At 37.3% G+C, this 21,945-nt stretch overlaps 1 protein-coding gene and 1 long non-coding RNA gene across 2 annotated transcripts; both read right to left on the reverse strand.

Annotated features, from left to right (window-relative positions):
* Window positions 1–680: 680 nt before the first annotated feature.
* On the reverse strand, window positions 681–6,883 carry LOC149812659 (uncharacterized). The gene is made up of 2 exons (XR_016428286.1): window positions 6,595–6,883; window positions 681–880 (listed from the first exon to the last, which is right to left on the reverse strand). It is a non-coding gene; the product is annotated as an uncharacterized LOC149812659 (long non-coding RNA).
* A 2,300-nt stretch (window positions 6,884–9,183) lies between these two features.
* Window positions 9,184–10,717, reverse strand: LOC149812660 (putative disease resistance protein At1g50180). Its single transcript, XM_089991726.1, has 2 exons — window positions 9,819–10,717; window positions 9,184–9,336 (listed from the first exon to the last, which is right to left on the reverse strand). The coding sequence occupies exons 1-2, from the start codon at window positions 10,619–10,621 to the stop codon at window positions 9,312–9,314; spliced, it is 828 nt and encodes a 275-aa protein (XP_089847852.1). The 5' UTR covers window positions 10,622–10,717; the 3' UTR covers window positions 9,184–9,311.
* Window positions 10,718–21,945: the final 11,228 nt, after the last annotated feature.

A 21,945-nucleotide genomic window follows, 5' to 3' on the forward strand; every position in this document is an offset into this window, starting at 1 on the left:
ACTTGGGCTCAAATATGAACTCTGATTTGAGCTAAAAATGTTAAACAACTTCAAACCATAGTCACCTATATCGTTCAACGTATTATCTCGGTGAGAATATTTCTCAAGAGAGATTTTCAAAAGTTGAAAATTTTAAGAGAGTATAGAATATATATATATATATATATATAACAACAAAAAAGCTAAAAAATAATAAGTCTTGCATTATTTTTCTCCAAAAAATATACAAAAACATGTTTTAAAGGATTTAAAATATAAAAGAAACAAAAATAAGAAATGCAAACTAAAAGAAAAAGAATTTTCTCAAAAATATCATGATAATATCGCAATATTTTGTCTTCAGATGATATTATGAAACTATCATGATATTACCTTTATGATATATGCTACCTTAAAATATTCATATTTCTCATGATATTTTCAAAATATTACCAATATTGGTGACAGTGCATCAAACACAAGGTGACCAAATTGAGGTTCAAGCAAGAGTACATAGTCGAGGATGAACTTGATAGGTTACATGTAACGACCCCACCTCATACCCTTTGAAAATGTAGATTTTTGTTTTAAATCAATTTGCGAAAATCATCCTAGAGACTCATAGACTCGGGGTCTTTATAGTTCCATTTTCAATTGGATAAAAAAACCAACAACAAGAATCTTTACCTTTATCATCTGTGTCAAACCAAAACAAACTTTTATTTAATAATTAATGATAGTCTCGAGATAATCACATAAAAAAAATTTAGAATGCAATAACAATTTAAAGTAAATAAAATGCAAAGAAAGTAGAGTCACGCTTTTCATCTGTGAATTGTCTAGCAAAAATGTGACACTCGTAGCTCTTTCAGAAGTCAATCGCTTCACTGATCTTCTGCAACTGTGAAAAACCACAGAAAAAGAGTGTTAGAAATTCAAAAAAATTTACGTACGAATCCCTCTAATGAAATAAATAAGCATAAAGAATATAAAAAAGAATTCATGCAATAACTTAGAGAAATGCAACTATGACAAATACATAATTTAATTAAGTATCCATGCAATCAAGACAATTATTAAGCATAATAGAACATTTAGTAAGTAACAAGGGTCGCAATTTAAGCAATACAATCATTTAACAAGCTTTAGAGAACAATATTATACATTTACCAACATTTAACAGTTAAAGAAACAGGCAAACATGTATGATCTAATGCATAGCAGGAATATGCATGATTTCAGTACAATGTATGAGTAAATTATTATCTTTCTTTATAGTTTTTCTTTCATATGCATGTCCCTATTAAATGCATACAATTTAAGTTTCTCTTTTTAACTATTGTTGCCCGCGGATACACCAAACAAGTATAATTTTTCGAGGTCAAGTAAGGTTTTCAGAGTAACTTAACACATAACTTGTATTTTATTACTGAGTTTCAAACTTAGACCTCGACTGAATCACCTTTGAAATATTAGACCTCTACATCTAATGTCGAAGCACTAAGGACATCCACATCTAATAGTATCACTTTCTTGGTATATCAAAATAACACATGTGTCTAACACACCCCCCCCAGGTCAAGTGACAGACTCTCCCTAAAACCATGGTAAAAAAAAAGAACCTCAATATCGAGTTCAGGGGTAAACAATAATGCATACAAAGTTTTTGTATCCTTGTGGTTTTCCAAAACCGAATCTCCAAGATGCTCATTCTTTTGATGAGAGATCTCAGAATGTATATTACACTGCTCTTATTCATTATCTTTTTATTAAATACCAATTATTAAGTTTTGCAATTCAACATGCAAAAGCAAAGACAAAAACTCACATTTACCCCTACAAGAGTCATCACGAGACTCCTGCCCGTGAAAAATACATAGAACAGTGCATTACATTGCAATAAAAATAAATATGATTTTTATGATGCATTTGAAATGATTAAAGAAAGAGCAAACTAAAGCTTGAGGCTCACCAAGCTCACGATGATTTATTTCGATCATCGATGTACCATACGCAAAAACCATAACAACATGCCATGTATAAAAATAAATTACATGCTATATAAGTACACATTCATATTTGCATATTTCAACTATGCGCGTGAAACAAGAATATTTATAAGCATTTTCCTACTCAATTCACATGATAGGAACACATGCATGCTTTCATCTAATGCACCTATTCAGACCATTGTATGCTTTCATTCACTATGCATAAATATGTCAATTGCATATTTTCATTGTAGGCTTATTCAAATCAACGCATGTTTGCTTTGAGTGTACATATCCATGTACATGCATATCCCCATCAAGTGTACTTGTTCATGTCAATTATATGATCTCAATAAATTAGCCTATACATATCAGTGCATGCTCTCATTACTTTGCATACACACAGCACACACAACAATATATGTTTTATCAATGCTTACATAACTGTAAATGCACTGCTCCCCTTTTTTTCTTTTCAAGTATATAGTCCACTATAACTACACTATGCCCCTTTGAAATTGATGCATAAGCCTCTCCTTTTTTTTATGATTTACACCCAGCCGACTTAGTTGGCTGGGGTTCTAAACAGAACTAGCTGCTCTTAGTCAGCTGGGTCGGTCTGGTCAACATCGGGTCGGGCCTGGCAAGGGACTGTCAGGACTGTCCCTGTCCTGCCCAAGGGCCAGACTGGACCAGGCAGGTTCCCACCAAGCCGGGCTGGCCTAATCAACCCAAAACATAGGTCCCTTTTTTTTTGTTGTTGCTGCACCTGAGCCAGCTCAGCCAAGTCACTCGGTTGGCAGACCTATCAAGCATTGACAGGTCTAGCCAGACCGTGTGATCAAGGAAAAACTTTCCTGTACTATCAAAAAAAAAATTTTTTTTTCCTTTCCTTCCAAAAAAAGTGGGGATAGCACATAGCTCATGCATTAAAAACAATATTGGAAACACGATTCGACTTGCACAGTCATGCATTCACAAGGTTCATAGCTCAACTATGCATGATATAGCATTATTATATCCTCATATGTTTACAAAACATATGGAAATATGAGCATGTTCACAGATCTAACATGGTGTTATGCTTGCTTGTGAATACTTACCCGACAGTGCATACTTATTTGTTTGTTTGCAATAGGCATACTATCACACACACGTTTTTCAGTAAATACATGCATACAATATGAGTTCACATATATTTATCATGATTCACCCATAGGAACATCAATTACCATAAGGACTAGGCATTAAACGAATGCATATGCATTATTTAAAAATTTTGTTTTAACATAGAAATAAGTATGTACAGGATTTTTATTTGTGAAAGATGAAAAGAGTCAAAAACACATATATGGAAGAGGATCCATGGATCCTCTTTCATATATTTTAGAGTGATCACATTAATCTACTCACACTACAAGAAAAATGCTAATTAGCGACGGATTAGCGGGAGAAAACTATTTGTCGCTAACATTCGAAATATTAGCAAAAGTAGTGACAAAAATATTTCTCTCGCTAAATCCTTCGCTACTTAGCGATGGATTAGCGACACAATTTTTCCATCGCCAAAACACGATAAAAAATACTAATTAGCGACGGAATTAGCGAGGGATTTCTTCCGTCGCTATTTAGTGACAGATTAGCGACAAAAAAATTCCCTCGCTAATTTTCGATTTAAACAATCCCGCCTGAGGCGCGAAATTTTCCCTCCCTCTGTTCCTCCCCCCCCCCGTTTGATTTAAACTGCCCTTCCTCTGACAACGCGCAACGACCCTCCGAGCGTCCTCCTCCTCCCGCTACTTCTCCCCCGCGCCGTCCTCCTCCTCCCGGCAGTGCCCCTCGCCGAACTCCATCGCCCGTCCTACCTCTCCCTCGCCTGAGGCCCTCCGAGCGTGACTGGCGTCGGCCCCCGGACCGTCCTCCTCCTCCCGCTACCTCTCCCCCGTGTGCCGTCCTCCTCCTCCCGGCGGTGCCCCTCGCCGGTCTCCACCGCCCGTCCTGCCTCTCCCTCGCCTGAGGCCTTTCGAGCATGATTGGCGTCGGCCCCTGGACTGTCCTCCTCCTCCCGCTACCTCTCCCTCGCGTCGCCCTAATCCTCCCGGCGGTGCCCCTCGCCGGTCTCCACCTCCTCACGCTACCTCTCCCCCGCGTCATCCTCCTCCTTCCGGCGGTGCCCCTCGCCGGTCTCCACCGCTCGTCCTGCCTCTCCCTCGCCTGAGGCCCTCCGTCGTGATTGGCTCGTTGCGGAAGAGCGTCGCCGAAACCCGCCTGTGCAAAAAAAATTGCTCCCTGCCGGAGAATGCGCCGACAGAGAGCATTTTTTTTTAATTTTTTTTTTTAAATTTAATGACGGATTAGCGACAGATATTATCCATCGCTAATTTAAAATAGCGAAGGACTCGCGATGGATCATGTTCGTCGTAAATTAGCGACGACAATAGCGACGGATAAGTTCTGTCACTACTTAGCGTCGAAAATTTTGCGATGAAAGTTATTCATCGCTAATCCATCGCTAAATCGTTTAGCGACGGATTTACATCGTCGCTAATCCACAGGTTTCTTGTAGTGTCATTTACCATGGTTTTAGATCATGGTATAGCATAAGAATCGAATCGATATTCAATTTATCACTTATATCAAGAGAAGAGACTCGTACCTTACAAAAGATTGAAGAAACTATAAAAAACAATGATGGAGAAGGCTTGGATGGCTGGAGAAGAAGATCTCCTTCTCCTTCCTCTATTTCCTCTCATTCCCTTTCTCTCTCTCTCCTCTTTCCCTCTTTCTTTCTCTTTTTTCTTCTCTTAGTCTCTCTTTTTTGTGTATAATGAATGGGAGAGGGGGGTGACGCCCACCCTTTTCTCCAGCCTTTCTAAGAGAGTTTTCAAAAGATGGAACTCTCTCTCTCCCTTTGTTTCTTAATTTTTTGAAACTCTTTAAAAAGTTAACTTGTTTACATTTGTTAATTTTTTAAACTTTCCAATCCCTTTTAAAACTCTCTTTAAGTAAGAATGAGGACTCTTTTAAGGAGTCATACTCAGTCCTAAAATAAAAATCCAAAATTAATATTAATTAAAATTTATCTAAATAAACCCAAAAATAACTAAATCAACCCAAAAGGCTTCTTAACCTTATTAAACCCCAGATTAAAGCTTTATATTTAATTTAAAGCAGGAAAAATCATGAGGCTAAGATTTAGATCCAGAACCACAAATCCAAACCCAAACCCAAAACGAAAATAGATCAAGATTTGGATTAAATTCAGATTAAAGTGAGTCTTAAATAAGATTCAAATCCATAAAAATTGGGATCTTATGCATTGGATCCAATCTAATCCAACTCCAGATTCGTTTTGACAAACTGCTCAATTTTCAAAAAAATGTGATTTTTAGACCAACCGTAGCTCGAATGGAAGAAAATAAAATATCGTTGCGCTTATAATTTTGAGGCGCATCCAACGACATATTACACGAATATCAAATTCTGAATTTCAACAAAAAATAACTCAAATTTTGCTTGAATTTAAAGGTCAAAATTAAAACTCTTTCTCACGCTTCGTTTGGCCCGCGTCGACCTTGTCGATGAGACCTGGGTCAAGCCCAGACTCAAGGACAATAGTCTAAAAATCGAGCTTCAAATGATTTAGCTCCCAGATGTAGCCAAATTTTTATTAAAATTATAAAATGACTAAGTACCAAAACATGCCATATTACATTACATCAAGGGTCAATTAGGGTGGGCGAACACCCACAAGGGCTCTGTAAGGTAGACTTTTGAATGCCACCAAGTTTATAGGACATCAAGAGTTTGAAACTCATGAGGAGCATCTTTTTTGAAAAAAAAACTCATGAGGGGGCATCCCTTGCTTGCAAGGTTGAAGCCAAGTATACTCTTAGGTAGGGAGCCAATAGGGAGCGAAGATTGGATGCACTTTGATTGATCAATGAAATGCCTTCGTGAATGTCATTGTTGAGTGACAAACGCGTAATTCTTTCATTAGTTAAAACAGTGCACAAATTCTGATTCTTTGATGTGGATATAACTAATTCTCCCAAAAGGTCATGAATTCGGCATGAGTTTACTCCAAGTTCTCCTATCTTCCTGCTCAAAATTTGGAGTAATCACCTTTGTATAAGCTCATCAAGGTATTGCTTCCCTACCTCCTCTAATGTTATACCCTCCCTGTTTTCTACGAGCCCCTCAGCCACCCACAGTCTGACTAGCTTATTTGTTTTGATTAAATAATCTTCTGGAAAGACACCACAATACAAGTAACAAGATTTAAGGCACAAGGGTAAATCGTCAAAACTCAAAGAAAGGATTGACCCCACCCTACTACCCAAAGAATGATCGACATCATTGAAGTTTGAACTAAGGGTATCATGAATAATTCTTCATTCATCTTCAGATTTCCTTTTGCGCCACAAAATCCCTCCTAAGACTACAATGGCAAGAGGTAAACCGTCGCATCTTTTTACTAAATCGTTGCATACTTCTTTAGAATGCGGAGGACAAATGTTTTGAGGCTCATCTCTGAATGCCTTCTTACAAAATAGGCGCATTGCTGTTTCATTATGTAAGGATTTTAGGCTGTGGACAAGACCCTTCAAACACAAGAACATACCTTTTATTTTGAAGGTAAGAATGGAGCGTTTGCTTGAGACTTGAAAAGTCCATCTCCTGTATCCCATCCGGACAAATCTCGCTCCTTGACTTGTAAAAATCACTTATGCAGGATACTAGAATATTTTGAACATTAAAAGATTGGGAGACAGAAACCCAAGCATAACAGTCAAAGTGACTCTTTACTGCTTGGTGATTAAAGACTTTCCTTGCTAGGGTAGTCTTTCCTGAACCTCCCATCCTGACCAGAGAAATCTATTTGTTGGTTTCTCCTTTCAACCACCCTATTACTTTTGTGATGTCTTGGTCTATTCCCACCAAATCTATTTGTTCATCAAGATGCAGTTCATGCAACACCAAGGCTTCCAACTTATTGAGCAGGTACTCCACAGGAAATTGAGCCATCGCTCAAGCTTGTCCTATTCTCGGATTTCCTCTACCTCTTGATCATGCTCTCTTTTTTAAAAGCAATGTGTGTCTGCCCCTAAGCTCGCAGTGGTAGTGAATGGATCCCCTAAGCTCGTAGTGGTATATTTTGTGATATTTTAAATTAGACTTGAGCCCGACCCTAAGACCTGCCATTTTTCAATGGGAATGGCCCGGGTCTGGTTGATGTAGTTCTTAACGGGTCTGGGTGTGATTTCTCTTATATTGGGTTCAATTAGACTCAAGTCCAGATCTGATACCACACACGAAATTTGGGGTCAGATCTGGTTCAAAATGGGTCCGAACCAAACCCGACCCGTTGACACCCCTAAGTGGTTAGGGTGGTACTTGATGTAATATGGTGGAAATCCGGACATGAAATCAATTTTTAGTGGAATTATACCCGTGGATTGCTTGGTGGGTATCCTTAGCACTCACCTTTGGTTTAATATCTAATAAGAGACCCTCGTTTCTAGGCAGGTTCCTCGTCAATAAAAAACAAAAAATATAATTTTCCGCATTTAGGATTGACATAGAAAACCAACTTTGTTATTTATCATGTCCTAAATTAAAACACAGTCGAGTTTGGCCCAGACCCTATAGGGTCAAGGTTTGTGAAATTTCATACCAGAGCAATTCTCACAAAAAGAAATTTGGATCAACCTGCCTAGTACACACACATGATGTCTAGATACATTAAAAGTACAAAATCATATGAAATCGCAAGGGAATGAAGCAAAGGAAAAAGTTGGAAAAGAAGTGAAATAGAAAAAGCACACTTGTGAAAAAAAAATTCTGAAATATGTGAATTCACCTGATCACGGTTGCTTGGGATTGTTCGCTGTTACGATCCTACATCACTAGAGATACTTGTCGTACCACGTCCCATCTTCAAGTAGGCCACCCACGTTGATTTCAGGAATGTGTTTGACCATGGAGTGATCTTTCTCTCCATGCCTTTGTATGCTTTCTATCATCTCCTCCGACATATTTAACAAATAAAGTTGTCGGATGGTGTTGATGTGTTGAATTCCACGAGGCAACCTCTTCATCTCCTTGCACTCAAAGATCCATAGTTGTTGAAGTTTGGGCATCGCTGTCTCTTCCACCCACACATTTTCTAATCTTGCAAGTCTAAAAAGAAAGAGCTGCTTTAGCTTGGGAAAACCTCCTGATTCGCTGCACCGTAATTCTTTCCCATCGTAAGCCTCATTGAGGGAAAGAACCGCCAAATTTGGCAACGATTGGAGGGAAAAAAATGGATCTTGGCTTAATCTGGAAAAGTTCAGTGACAAGCAAGTGAGGTTTTCGAGAGAGTGGATCCAACATGGCAACTCATTCAGACGTGCACTTATTCGGATAGCTTCAAGACGTCTTGGTGGGTCCAATTCCAGTTGGAGAGGCTCTTCCTCCCCAATACCAGCTACACCGAGTTTAAGCAGGTCTTTCATATTTGCAATGGAGGCACAAAGGTGACTTTCATGTTCCCTTCTCACCATATATATCGAAAGGCTTTTCAGTTTGGTCAAGTTACCGACCCTTTGAACAATCTCTATAGTAGCATTTATGCCCGTGAGTTTTTGAAGGTCTGTAACCATGCATATTCCCTTTGGCATTTCACATCCCACCAACTGCTTGAAGGTAAAGGGAAAATTAGCAAGCGGACGAGCACATAAGTAGTGCAAGCTCTTCATGTTTGATGTTTCCTCTGGTAGAGTTTTAATTAGGGTTTCTGTGATATCTAACGTTTGTAGGTTGTGGAGCTTCCCAAAGGAGCTTGGAAGTCTCCTGATATTAGTGCGCCTCAGATTCAGGTACCTCAAATGAAATAAATCACCCAGAGCATCGGGCAGTTGCTCAATGAGAATGCCTTCTAGATCCAACACCCTCATCAATCTAAAAGAGGAAAGCATGGTAAAGAAGGAAGAAGGCATGATAGCTAATTTCTCAAACAATAATAGGGAACGAAGATGCGATGCACTTTGATTGCTCAACCAAATGCCTTCATGACTGTCATTGTGGAGTGACAAACGCCTAATTCTTTCATTAATCCTTGAATTTTTTGTTGTTAAAACACTGCAAAAGTTCTGATTCTTTGATGTGGATATAATTAATTCACGCAAAAGGTCATGAATTCGGCATGATTTTACTCCACGTTCTCCTGTCTTCCAGCTCACAGTTTGGAGTAAGCTCCTTTGTATAAGCTCGTCAAGGTACTGCTTCCCAACCTCCTCTGATGTTATGCCGTCTTCCTTTTCTACGAGGCCCTCAGCCACCCATAGTCTGATCAACTTATTTGTTTTGATTAAATAATCCTCTGGAAAGACACCACAATACAAATAACAAGATTTAAGGTGCAAGGGTAACTCGTCAAAACTCAAAGAAAGGATTGAACGCACATCATTGATGTTTGAACTAAGGCTATCATGAACAATTCTCCATTCATCTTCATATTTCCTTTTGTGCCGCATAATACCTCCTAAGACTACGATGGCAAGAGGTAAACCGTCACATCTTTTTACCAAATCATTGCATACTTTTTTAAGATTGGAAGGACAAATGTTTTGAGGCTCATCTCTGAATGCCTTCTTACAAAATAGGCGCATTGCTGTTTCATTAGGTAAGGGTTGTATGCGGTGGACAAGGCCCTTCAAACCAACTCTAGATTCTATTGGGTGAGTAACATCATTTTTGCGAGTTGTGATCATGATTCTGCTTCCACGCAGAGTCTTTGGTAATGCAATTTGGATCTTTTCTAAAACAGTTTGACTCCACACATCATCTAACACAAGAACGTACCTTTTATTTTGAAGGTAAGAATGGAGCGTTGGCTCGAGTCTTGAAATGTCCATCTTTTCTATGCCATCTGGACAAATCTCTTTCCTTGACTCGTAAAAATCTCTTATGCAGGATACTAGAATATTTTGAACATTGAAAGATTGGGAGACAGAAACCCAAGCATAACAGTCAAAGTGTCTCTTTACTGCATCGTCATTAAAGACTTTCCTTGCTAGGGTAGTCTTTCCTGAACCTCCCATCCCGACCAGAGAAATTGGTGTAAGTTGTTGGTCTCCCCCTGTCAACCACTCTATTACTTGTGTGATGTCTTGGTCGATTCCCACCAAATCTAGTTGTTCATCAAGAGGCGCTTCTCTGCGATCTTGGAGCCCTCCAAAAGCAATTCCTTCTTGCAATTCCTTGAAAGAATATCTATTTTGTCTTTCCTTGAGGCTCACCACTCTATCCTTGATGGATTGCATTTTTTTTGCAAGTTGATGACGGGTTATCCAACGCGACGGTGAGGAAGAAACCTTTTTCAAGGAAGCCCTAAATCCACTTGATTGTTGTCCTCCAAATTGAAGCAGAAACTCATCAAGGGCATCCTCGATATCATATGCAACTTCCCTCACTTGTTTGACCCACTCCTTTATACCTTCATCATCATCCTTTCTTCTATCAGCGTCCTTTAAGAAGGATTTCATGCTTCTCAATTCCATCTTCAATTCGTCCACTTCATCTCCAACTCCTTTAAGCAATTTCACTTCGCCCACCACCAAGGCTTCCAACTTATTGAGCAGGTACTCCACAGCAAATTCAGCCATCGCTCAAACTCGTCCAATTCCCTGATTTCCTCCTACCTCTCTCACTCTGTACCTCTTGATCATGCTCTGTTTTTTTAAATGCAATGTGGTAGTGAATGGAGAGAGCCACTCGTTTTATGATGATAATGTTCTATTTTTCATCCGAGACAAGAGAATACCATTTGTAGATATTATCGATGAGTCAGCCGTACTGAGTAAAAAACCAGTACAGTTGAGCACTTGAGAGCAATGACTGATACAGCTAGAGCTGTCCCCTCACTTTCTATCAGCATTAATACCAAAGGGTGGTGGATGGTTGCGATTGCCTTTCTCACTTTCCATCAGCAATCAAAGACCCTGGTCCGGGTCTGGGTGAATATAATAATATTCCCCAAATCGTACATACATAAAAAGATGGATTCGTATTAGGGCTTCAAATGGATTGTATATGGTCCGATATCTGATCCGAGTCCGATATACCTTTTCACAACCTAACTTTAAAAAATCCTACGATAGGTAAAACCCATATAATTCTAAAAAAAACCTTCAAAAATGTCCAAAACAACCAAATTCACTAATTTTCTCACTTTTTTTGACAACAAAAAGTTTTTTCTGTTGATCACTGGACAGAAAAAACATTTTGCCATCTAATCACTTCAACCATTTCTCTTTTGGTCTGTCCTCCGGTCTTTCTCTCTTTTTATCTGAATGTCCGGATAGGCAACATAATCCTCTATCTCAACATACAATGTCCCAACACAAGGTAACGTGCATTTGGATAGAGCTGAATATCAACCTGAACCCAACATGCTAATGTCAGACTTGGATCCTTAAAGTAAGATCTGAATGTGCAATTGGATCACTTTCACATATGTCAAATTAAATTGTTTTTCGATCCAGATCAGGTTCTGATCAATGTTGGATTCCGATCAAAATGTAATCCTACATGTAAAGAGCTTGTTTTTAACATTTATTTACCTGATTGAGTAGTACCATACCACATATTTTTTTAATCTGAAATCAACCCTACCTCGTTGGATTCTGATCAGATCAACAGTTTGAATTTGAGATTCAGATTAAGATGTGACATGATTCACCATTATGCGATCCGTTTGTAATACTAATTAAGTTTTCACTATAACATGAAACCATATTAATACAAACTTGATGTCCTTGTGTCTTCCTGCATGTCAAATCATCACATTTGTTGTAAATAGAAGCCCTTATTTAGTAACAAAAAAATATTTCCTTTTCTTTTTCATAATTTATATAAAAACAAAGCACTCAAAATTGTTACCGAATATATCATGATTTTCTTTAAATATTGAATATTATATTTATTTTACTTGATCAGGATTCAATAAATGCAATCACTATTTTCAGGAATATGAGGATAAGATGACAATTAACATCATCCAACCACTTAGGGAACGCGTTACATCCGATATTCAATGTTATTCTTCACCACATTGTTAGTTCTGTTTGTATCTGTCCACCACCATTAACTCTTTTTTCGGATTTATAACCCGAACAAACCGCACCCAGCACGAAAACCAGGTCGCTACTAATAAATATATCTGGAATGTATTTTGCATTGTACAGTGCAGATGGTTAAACAATAAGTTCAAGAGTATAAATCCCACTGCTTACATATTTTAAAAATGTATTTATTTTGTAAATGGGCCAGTTTGAACGTGGGTCAGTTGGTTTAAAGTACAACTATTATTTTTCAATTTTAAAAAGTGTTGGTTAATGAGCCAACTCGAGCTCAGCTTGTTTTTAACTCAGGCTCACCATGAGCTTAAGCACACCACAAGAATGAGGGGAGGTTGAACACCCTCTTTTCAATACATTCAGCTCGTTTACCAGCCCTATTATCAAGTTGCGACATAATCACACCATTGCTATTTGTTTGCTATAGTTTCAATGTATTTTGAAGAATTCTCGCTTCTTAGTATAACTTGAAATTAGAGTTTAAATTTTCACAGTTATTAGAATTTTTTTATTGAAGAGGTGCATAAAAACCATAAAAAATTGGTGCAATAATGACCATTAGAAGCTCCATGAGGATAATTCACAAGGATCTTCTTGTTGATTAGAAAGTACCGCATACATTAGAACATTTCAAACTCCCCTTGATTTGAGACAACCTACTCGGCTTTACCATCAGTTTTACTAGTAGCAGTGTGCTTGTACTTGGGCACAATATGAACTCGTCTCCGATTTGAGCTAAAAATATTAGATAACTTCAAACCATAGTCACCTATACCATTCAAGTATTATCTGGGTGAGGATATTTCTCGGAGAGATTTTCAAAAGTTGAAAAATTTTGAAAGTTTAAAAATTTTTAAAAATATAAATAACAACAAAAAAAGTTAAGAAAATAATAAGTTTTGCATTATTTTTTTTTCAAAAAATATAAAAAACATATTTTAAAGGATTTATTATATAAAAGAGTTTTTCCAAAAATATCATCATAATATCTCGATATTTTGTCTTATGATGATATTTTGAAAGTATCATGATATTACCTTTAATATCGGTTACCTTAAAATATCAACATTTCTCATGATATTTTCAAAATATCGCGTATATTGGTGACTCGGTTGACTCCGACCCAATAGTTAAATAACCGAGTAAAAAACCAGTAGAACTCACCAATGTACAAAACTTGGATGAGTGCAGTCTTTACAAGTCAAGCATGAAGAAGACATGAGCAGTGAGCATTGTTGGGTAGTTGACAGTAATGACTGATACAGCGAGAGTTGTCCCTTCAATGGGGAGAAATGTGTAGGATCTTCATTAATTAGGGTTGTCTTTCTCACTTTTCACCAGCAATCAAACACCCTGGTCCAGGTGTGGCAAACTGTAAATTTATGAAAAGATCGATTAGTATTAGAGCTGCAATTGGGTTGGATATGATCGGATATCAGATCTGAGTCTCATATATTTTTTTACACGCTCAGGTTCTAATAATTCAAAATTTGTTTTTTCAAGATCTCAAAATCCGAAAATCTTAGTTCATTCAGCACACCTTCACTTAAAAAAACCCCTAAAGATGGGTACAACCCATATAATTCTAAGAAAAACCTTTAAAAATGTCCAAAACACCAAAAATTCACTAATTTTCTCAAATTTTTTTCACCACAAAAACTTTTTTCCGTTGACAGCAAGAGTTTTTACTGTCCTCCTTTAGTTGGCTTCCTTTTGGTTCGGACACTCCCCCTTCAACCATTTTTCTTTTGGTCTGCCCTTTGGTCTTTCTCTCTTTTGATCTGAACGGCAAATTTTTTTCCATCTACTATATGACTGCAAAAACTTTTTGCCCACCCTGACTATTCAAATAAGCCTAAGGCTCATCTTTATCCTCTATCTCTACATACATCTAGTAAGATTTGAATGTGCAACATATCTGGGCGAAACAGTTAACGTTCACACAAATATATTGCAAACCTCTGAATGTAGTTAAAATCACTTAATTGATTCACAATATATTTGTGCAAACTTTTTCACATTTACACAAATATGTAGCAAACTTCTTAATGTAGTTAAAATCAATGAAGACATTCGTAATATACTTGCATGAATGTCCTTACGTTAACACAAATATGTTGTGAAGTTTCAAATATTGTTAAAATCAATGAAGAAATCAATATATTTATACAAACATCTTCACGTTTGCACAAATATGTTGTGAACCTCCAACTATGCTTAAAATCCCTATGGAGATTCACACCACATTCATGCAATTTTTTTCATGATCTTACAAATTTGTAGCAAACATCTAAATATGGTTAAAATCAAACTAAAAAAAATTGCATGATATTTACACGAGATAACGTTCACACAAATATGTCGTAAATCTTTCCGTTGATTTTAACCATATTTGGAGGTTCACAACATATTTGTACAAACATGAGAAGGTTCACCGGATGTCATCGAGACATTAGTTTATGTCGAGATGGTGACTCGTGAAACTTCAAAAAAAAATTTGTGTTCATACGTAACCAATTCATATTTATGTTTTTTTTTTGCCCACTAGACAAAAAGGTCAGCTTTCCTGGCGTCCAAATCAAGGTGTCCCCAGAAGACTTTATTGCAATTGGTCCATCCTTCAAGTCATGCCAGATCATGTACATCAATAATTCGTTTCATGTATTTATCAATGAAAGACTTGTCCACACGTACATGACAAAAATGATATGACACTATTGGCATCATTTGGTTCGCATTTTGTGAGTTGAACAAGTCAAAAAAAGTTCTGACAAAAGTAGCCTATTCAAACTCGAAAAATGACAAATTTGCCAATTTTTTTCTAATGATTTCATCATTTCTTTTGCATAAAAATTTAGCCGCTTGTTTAAATTATTGCCTAAAAAAATCAAAATATCATGTATGTTGTCTCCAAGAAAAAATCAAGCACCATGGTTTCTACAAAACAAAAAAAACTTTCATGAAAATAATAAAATAAAAAATGATCATATTATCCTATATAAATAACACCATGCAAAACCTAAATATATACTGAAATCTCCAGCATGTCCGAAACCATTGATTCTTGTTTTTTTAAGACAATTTTTCTGTATAGAGCATATTTGTGCAAATTTCTTAACATTCCTACAAATAAGTTATGAAATTTTAAATATAGTTAGAATTATCAAAGAGATTCACAACATATGTGTATGAACCTCATGACATTTTCACAAACATGTTACGAACGTCCTCACACTCACACAAATACATTGAGAACCTCCAAATATAGTTAAAATCAAACTAATAAGATTCACAACATTCATATAAATATGTTGCAAACTTTCAAATATCATTGAAATCACCAAGGAGATTTGCAACATATTTGGGTTAACCGTTTCATGATCGCAAACTACGAACCTTTGAATATGATTAAAATAATTGAGAAGATTTTTAACATAGTAAAAAAAAAAAGTATTTATATGAGTATGAAACCATGTAACCGTGAGATGAGAAGATTTGTAACATGCATTAATAATATTATATATGAAAATATTATAAAAAATATCATATAATGCATATTATATATAATATATTGATAAGATACTATAAAATATACACTATATATATATATATATATATATATATTCATATAAAATATAAACTTAACATGACCCGACCGAGTCACGAGTCACGAGTCACGAGTCACTCAAAGACGAGCCAAGTGACAAGTCACCCTTGAATTTGTTTGATGCAAAAAATCATGATACACCTTCCTAAAGCCATGTTGTGCAAGGGCCACTACCGCTGTTTGCTCACTCATTATCGTCTCTTGGGTTCTCAATGCCCAGTAAATGCTGTTTTTGTTAAAAAAAATAGAGCAAACGGTAGACCACCTTTTTGTTCATTCCTCTTAGGTGAAATCAAACTTTTGAGTATAGTATAGGGTCTAGACTCATGTTTAATCAAGTCTATTATGAGAAAAATCATACTCAGACCCGATAAAAACTACGTATGAACCAGAACCGGTCTATACCCGATAAAATATTATTTTTTTATCATTTTTACATTAAAAATTTGTGGGTCTTAATCGAAACTTGGGTGGGGGTTTGGGTGTGATATCCTGCCCAAAGGTTATAGGGAAGAAACGTAGAAACCTTCACCCATTTTATCATGCACGTGGACATGAACACACAAACAAAGTCATTATTGCAAAATGTACCATGAGTGCAGATGCAAGATTTGTACAAGCATGTCCATATACAGATGCACACATGATATTCTGAGAAACCACACACAAACATTTGCAAATAAAAGCAAGCCTAATTTTTTAAAACCTAATAGAGAAATCACACACACACTAGGAGAAATTAAACACACAGAGGAGGATATGAACTTAACACTGAAAGCAATGTTATCAGTATCAGTGAATTTTTATATGCTGCTGGGCCGATTCCACTATTTTTTAATAAATGTAAAAAAACAAAAAAGTAATTTATTTTTAAATTATTTTAACGGTTTTAACACGTCACATTATGATTAACACGTAATCATTTCTTTATTATTTTAAGGCCGATAGAGAATAATTCAATCGAGTATCAGTATATGCCGATACAGCTGAATCGACAACCTAATGAATTCAGGACCAATACCAAAGAGCGGTGGATGGATGGATGGGATTGCCTTTCTCACTTTCCATCCGCAATCAAAGACAGGTCTGGGTGAATATATTAGTACTCGCCAAACTGTACATACACACTCAATTTGTGTTCACATGCAACCAATTCATATTTTATGTTTTTTTCTACCCATTAGACAAAAACGTGAGAGGGTGGTGTATGTTCACCCCCGATGATTCACTGAATCCCACGTCTGTGTTCGGGGGTCCCAAAAAGCACCACGTATATAAGCACATGGGGCTCGTATTTCCGTGTATGTTGACATCAATCAGCATTGGAGTCTGGTTCGGTTGCAAAGACTTAAGTACCCTTTCTTGTTGTTCTTGCCATAAAACGACGGTTTGAGAAAATGACAAAAATGTCCTTCATTCAAAAAAGGAAAACAAACGGTTCAAAAAAATGACAAACATGTCCTTCATCTAGAAAGTCGAGGATGATGTTGACTCTTCAAAGTCTACATAGCGAAACGAACCTTAGCCGACGATCCGATGGTGATCCGGCGAAATGATGGTGAGCCGACGATTCGATAGTGAGCCGACGATCCGATGGCCATCAGACGAAACGAACCTGAGCCATCAAAAATGTATGTTTGAACTTCTCATCGTCATCTTCTTCTTCTTCCTTGTCCATAAAACACTGTAAAACCCTCTCTCTCCCTCTAGAGAAGAAATCAAGGGAGGCAAAGAGTTCCCCCTAGAGAAGGCTATGAACATCAACCCTCTCACTCTCTCTCCCTTCTCTTTCTACTTCTGTGCAAATCCAGCAGACGATCCTACATTGCTCCATCAAACACTGACTGACCTGCACACTGACTGTAGCATCGTTCAACTTGATTCGTTGTGGAGCCTGATTCAGAGTTTTTGCCCTTACAAGAGGAGGGTTTGGGGGCTCCTCCCAGCGTGGGTAGCATCGTTCAACTTGATTCATTGTGGAGCCTGATTTAGAGTTTTTGCCCTTACAGGAGGGGGGTCCGGGGGCTCCCCCCCGACGCGGGCGAGGGTCCAGGGGGGTCTAGGTGTCTGGTTTTTAGTTAAAATGGGGAATGAAATGACAATAGAAATCGCTGAAAATTTATAGGAATAAACTAGACTCAATAACAAAGACACTATTTTTTACGAATTTGGAATATGACCTCCGGTTAGGGAGATATGGCCCTGACAATTTGGTCCTAATTCGGGTAGTGATTTACAGCGATTTGCTTACTGAATAACACTACAAATCGCTATAGTGATTTGTGGAAGACATTACAAATCACTATAGTGAGATCCAACAACACTATAAATCGTTGTGGGGCTCGTTGGAAACTCAAAAACACTATAAATCACTATAGTGATTTGCGAAAGACACTACAAATCGCTGTTGAAAGACGAGATAACACTATAAATCGTTGTGGGGCTCGTTGGAGACCGAAAACACTATAAATCGATGTAGGAAGGCCCGACAATACTACAAATCGCTGTTGAAAGACCGAACAATACTATAAATCGTTGTGGGGCTCGTTGGAGACCCGACAACACTAAAAATTGTTGTAGGAGAGTCATTGAAAAAATCATGAGAAAGAAACAGAAAAAGAAAAATAGAAAAATCGTGGGACGGGGTGTTACGAAAACCTCGAGCAAGAAACAACCGAAGGAAACATGAGCCCCACGATTAAACAAATATCTTTATTGCTCTTTTTCGATAGTTAAAAGAGGGAAAGAAAATAAAAATATTATACAAGGGACCCACGTCGGGGGGGAGCCCCCGGACCCCCCTCCTATAAGGGCAAAAACTCTAAATCAGACTTCACAACGAATCAAGTTGAACAATGCTACCCACGCTAGGAGGAGCCCCCAAACCCCCCTCCTGTAAGGGCAAAAACTCTGAATCAGGCTCCATAACGAATCAAGTTAAACGATGCTATCCACGCTGAGAGGAGCCCCCAAACCCTCCTCCTATAAGGGCAAAAACTTTGAATCAAGCTCCACAAAAGTTGAATGATGCGACCCACGCTGGGAGGAGCCCTCAGACCCCCCTTCTGTAAGGGTAAAAACTCTGAATCAGGCTCCACAACTCTTCAAGTTGAATGATGCTACCCATGCTGAGAGGAGCCCCCATACCTCTCTCCTGTAAGGGTAAACACTCTGAATCAGGATCCACAACTCATTTAGTTGAATGATGCTACCCACGCTGGGAGGAGCCCCCAAACCCTCCTCCTGTAAGGGTAAAATCTCTGAATCAGACTCCACAACAGTCAATGTGCAGGTGAGTCGGTGCTTGATGGAGCAATGTAGGATCTTCTGCTGGATGTGCACAGAAGCAGAAAGAGAAGGGAGAGAGAGAGAGTGAGAGGGTTGATGTTCATGGCCTCCTCCAAGAGAGATTTCTTTCTCGGATAATCCTGCAGTGCAGAGACTGGGTCTTAAATAATCATCTTCGGGGCACTTAAGTCTTTACAATCACTCCTTTTCTAGAATCGTTATTTTTTTTGGCACCAATGAAGGAGAGGGTACTTAAGTCTTTGCAATCGCATCAAACTCCAATGCTAATTAATGCTGACAAACATGGGGATACGAAACACACAAGCTTAAATAAGTGGTGCTTTTTGGGACCCCCGAGCATGAGATGCCCTGTTCGGGGGGGGGGAACATATAACCTTCCTCGCAAAAACGTCAGGTTTCCTAGCGTCCAGAGCAAGGTGTCCCCACGAGACTTTATTGCAATCGGTGCATCCTTGAAGTCAAGCTGGATCATGCACGTCAATAATTCAGTTCATGTCTTTATCAATAAAAGACTTGTCCACACTTACATGACAAAAATGATATGACACTATGGCACCATTTTGTTCTCATTTCGTGGGTTGAACAAGTCCAAAAAACTCTTGACAAAATTAGCCTACTCAAACTCAAAATATGACTAATCTGCCAAATTTTTTTCAAAAATTTCATCAATTTTTTGCTTAAAAAATTAACAATATATTTGTGCAAACTTTCTCACGATTCACACAAATATATTGCAAACTTTTGAATGTGGTTAAAATCAATGAAGAGATTCACGTTACATCAACACAAATATGTTATGAACTTCCAAATATTGTTAAAGTCACTGAAGAAAACTATACATTTGTGCAAACATCTTCACGTTTGACCTAGACCCCGACCCGTACCAAATGCTATAGGGTCAGGGTTTAGTGATAGATAAGAAGGCCCAATTAGAATCCAGGTTGGACCTAAAGGATCCGATTAATATATGAAGCCAGGTATGTTTGGTAAAATTTCATACCAGAGTCTGGCCTGATCCGAGTTCCAATTAATATCCCCAATTTCAATGTAAAAATGATAAAAAATATTATTTTATAAGATATGGTTCATGTAATCTTTATAGGATCCTGGATATGGTTTCTCTTATGGTGGATCCGATTAGACCCAAGTTCGGTAGCATAATCTCAAATCTAGTTTGGGTTTGGTTTCACCATGGTCTGAGTCAAACCTGATCCATTGACACCTCTACCCTTGATAGAGAGAAAAACATGTTGGATAGAGCTGAATATCAACATGAACCCAACATGCTAATGTCAGACTTGGATCCTTAAAGTAAGTTCTGAATGTGCATTTGGATCACAATCACATATGTCAAATTAAACTGTTTTTGGATCCAAATTGGGTTCTGATCAATGTTGGATTCGGATCAAAATGCAATCCTGCATGTAAAGAGCTTGTTTTTAACATTTATTTACCTAATCGAGTAGTACCACATATTTTTTCAATCTGAATTCAACCCTACCTCAATGGATTCAGATCAGATCAACAGTTTGAATTTGAGATTCAGATTAGGATGTGACATAATTCACCATTATGCGATCAGTTTGTAATACTAATTATGGTTTCACTATTACATGAAACCATATTAATACAAACTTGATGTCCTTGTGTCGTCCTGCATTTCAAATCATCACCTTTGTTCTAAATAGAAGCCCTAAGTTAGTAACAAAAAAATATTTCCTTTTCTTTTTCATAATTTATATAAAACTAAAAATATAAAAACGAAGCACTCAAAATGGTTACCGAATATATCATGATTTTTTTTTAAATATCAATATTGCTTTCAACAATATTATATTTATTTTACTTGATCAGGATTCAATAAAAGCAATCACTATCTTCAGGAATATGAGGATAAGATGACAATTAACATCATCCACCACATAGGGAACACGTTACATCCGTATATTCAATGACATTCTTCAGCACATTGTCAGTTCTGTTTGTATCTTCCCACCATTAACTCTTTTTTTCCGATTTATAACCCGAAGAAACCGCACCCAGAACGAAAACCTGGTCGCTAGTAATAAATATATCTTGCAACGTAGAGTGCAGATGGTTAAACAATAAGTTCAAGAGTATAATTCCCACTTACATATTTAAAAATGTATTTATTTTGTAAATTGGCCAGTTTGAGCACGCGCCAGTCGGTTTAAAGTACAATTTCTATTATTTTTCAATTTTAAAAAATCTTGGTTAATGAGCCAACTCGAGCTCAGCTTGTTTAACTCGGGCTCAACATGAGCTCACCACAAGAATGAGCAGAGCTTGAAACACCCTCTTTTCAGTTCATTCAGCTTGTTTACAAGCCCTATTATCAAGTTGCCACATGATCACACCGTTGCTATTTGTTTGCTTTAGTTTCAATGTATTTTGAAGAATTCTCGCTTCTTAGTATAACTTGAAATTAGAGTTTAAATTTTCACAGTTATTAGAATTTTTTTATTGAAGAAGTGCATAAAAACCATAAAAATTGGTACAATAATGACCATTAGAAGCTCCATGAGGATAATTCACAAGGATCTACTTGTTGATTAGAAAGTACCGCATACACTAGAACATTTCAAACTCCCCTTGATTTGAGACAACCTACTCGGCTTTACCATCAGTTTTACTAGTAGAAGTGTGCCTGTACTTGGGCACAATATGAACTCGTCTCTGATTTGACCTAAAAAATTATGGATAACTTTAAACCATAGTCACCTATGATGTTCAAGTATTATCTTGGTAAGGATATTTATCGGAGAGATTTTCACGCAAGATAACGTTCATACAAATGTGTGGTAAATCTTTTTGATGATTTTAACCATATTTAGAGATTCACAGCATATTTGTACGAACATGAGAAGACTTTATTGCAATTGGTCCATCATTCAAGTCAAGCAAGATCGTGCAC

This window comes from Nuphar pumila, chromosome 16 (assembly GCF_984573655.1).
Source record: "Nuphar pumila chromosome 16, dmNupPumi1.hap1.1, whole genome shotgun sequence".
NCBI classification, from domain to species: Eukaryota; Viridiplantae; Streptophyta; class Magnoliopsida; order Nymphaeales; family Nymphaeaceae; genus Nuphar; species Nuphar pumila.

What these genes read in the sequence shown, in the direction of transcription:
- LOC149812660 (XM_089991726.1), bottom strand. Translation starts at nt 10,621, where the DNA reads ATGGCTGAATTTGCTGTGGAGTACCTGCTCAATAAGTTGGAAGCCTTG. An exon ending in TCTTACCTTCAAAATAAAAG is followed by an intron (nt 9,337 to 9,818) that starts GTACGTTCTTGT and finishes GTGTCTTTCCAG; the next exon opens with AGGATTATTTAATCAAAACA.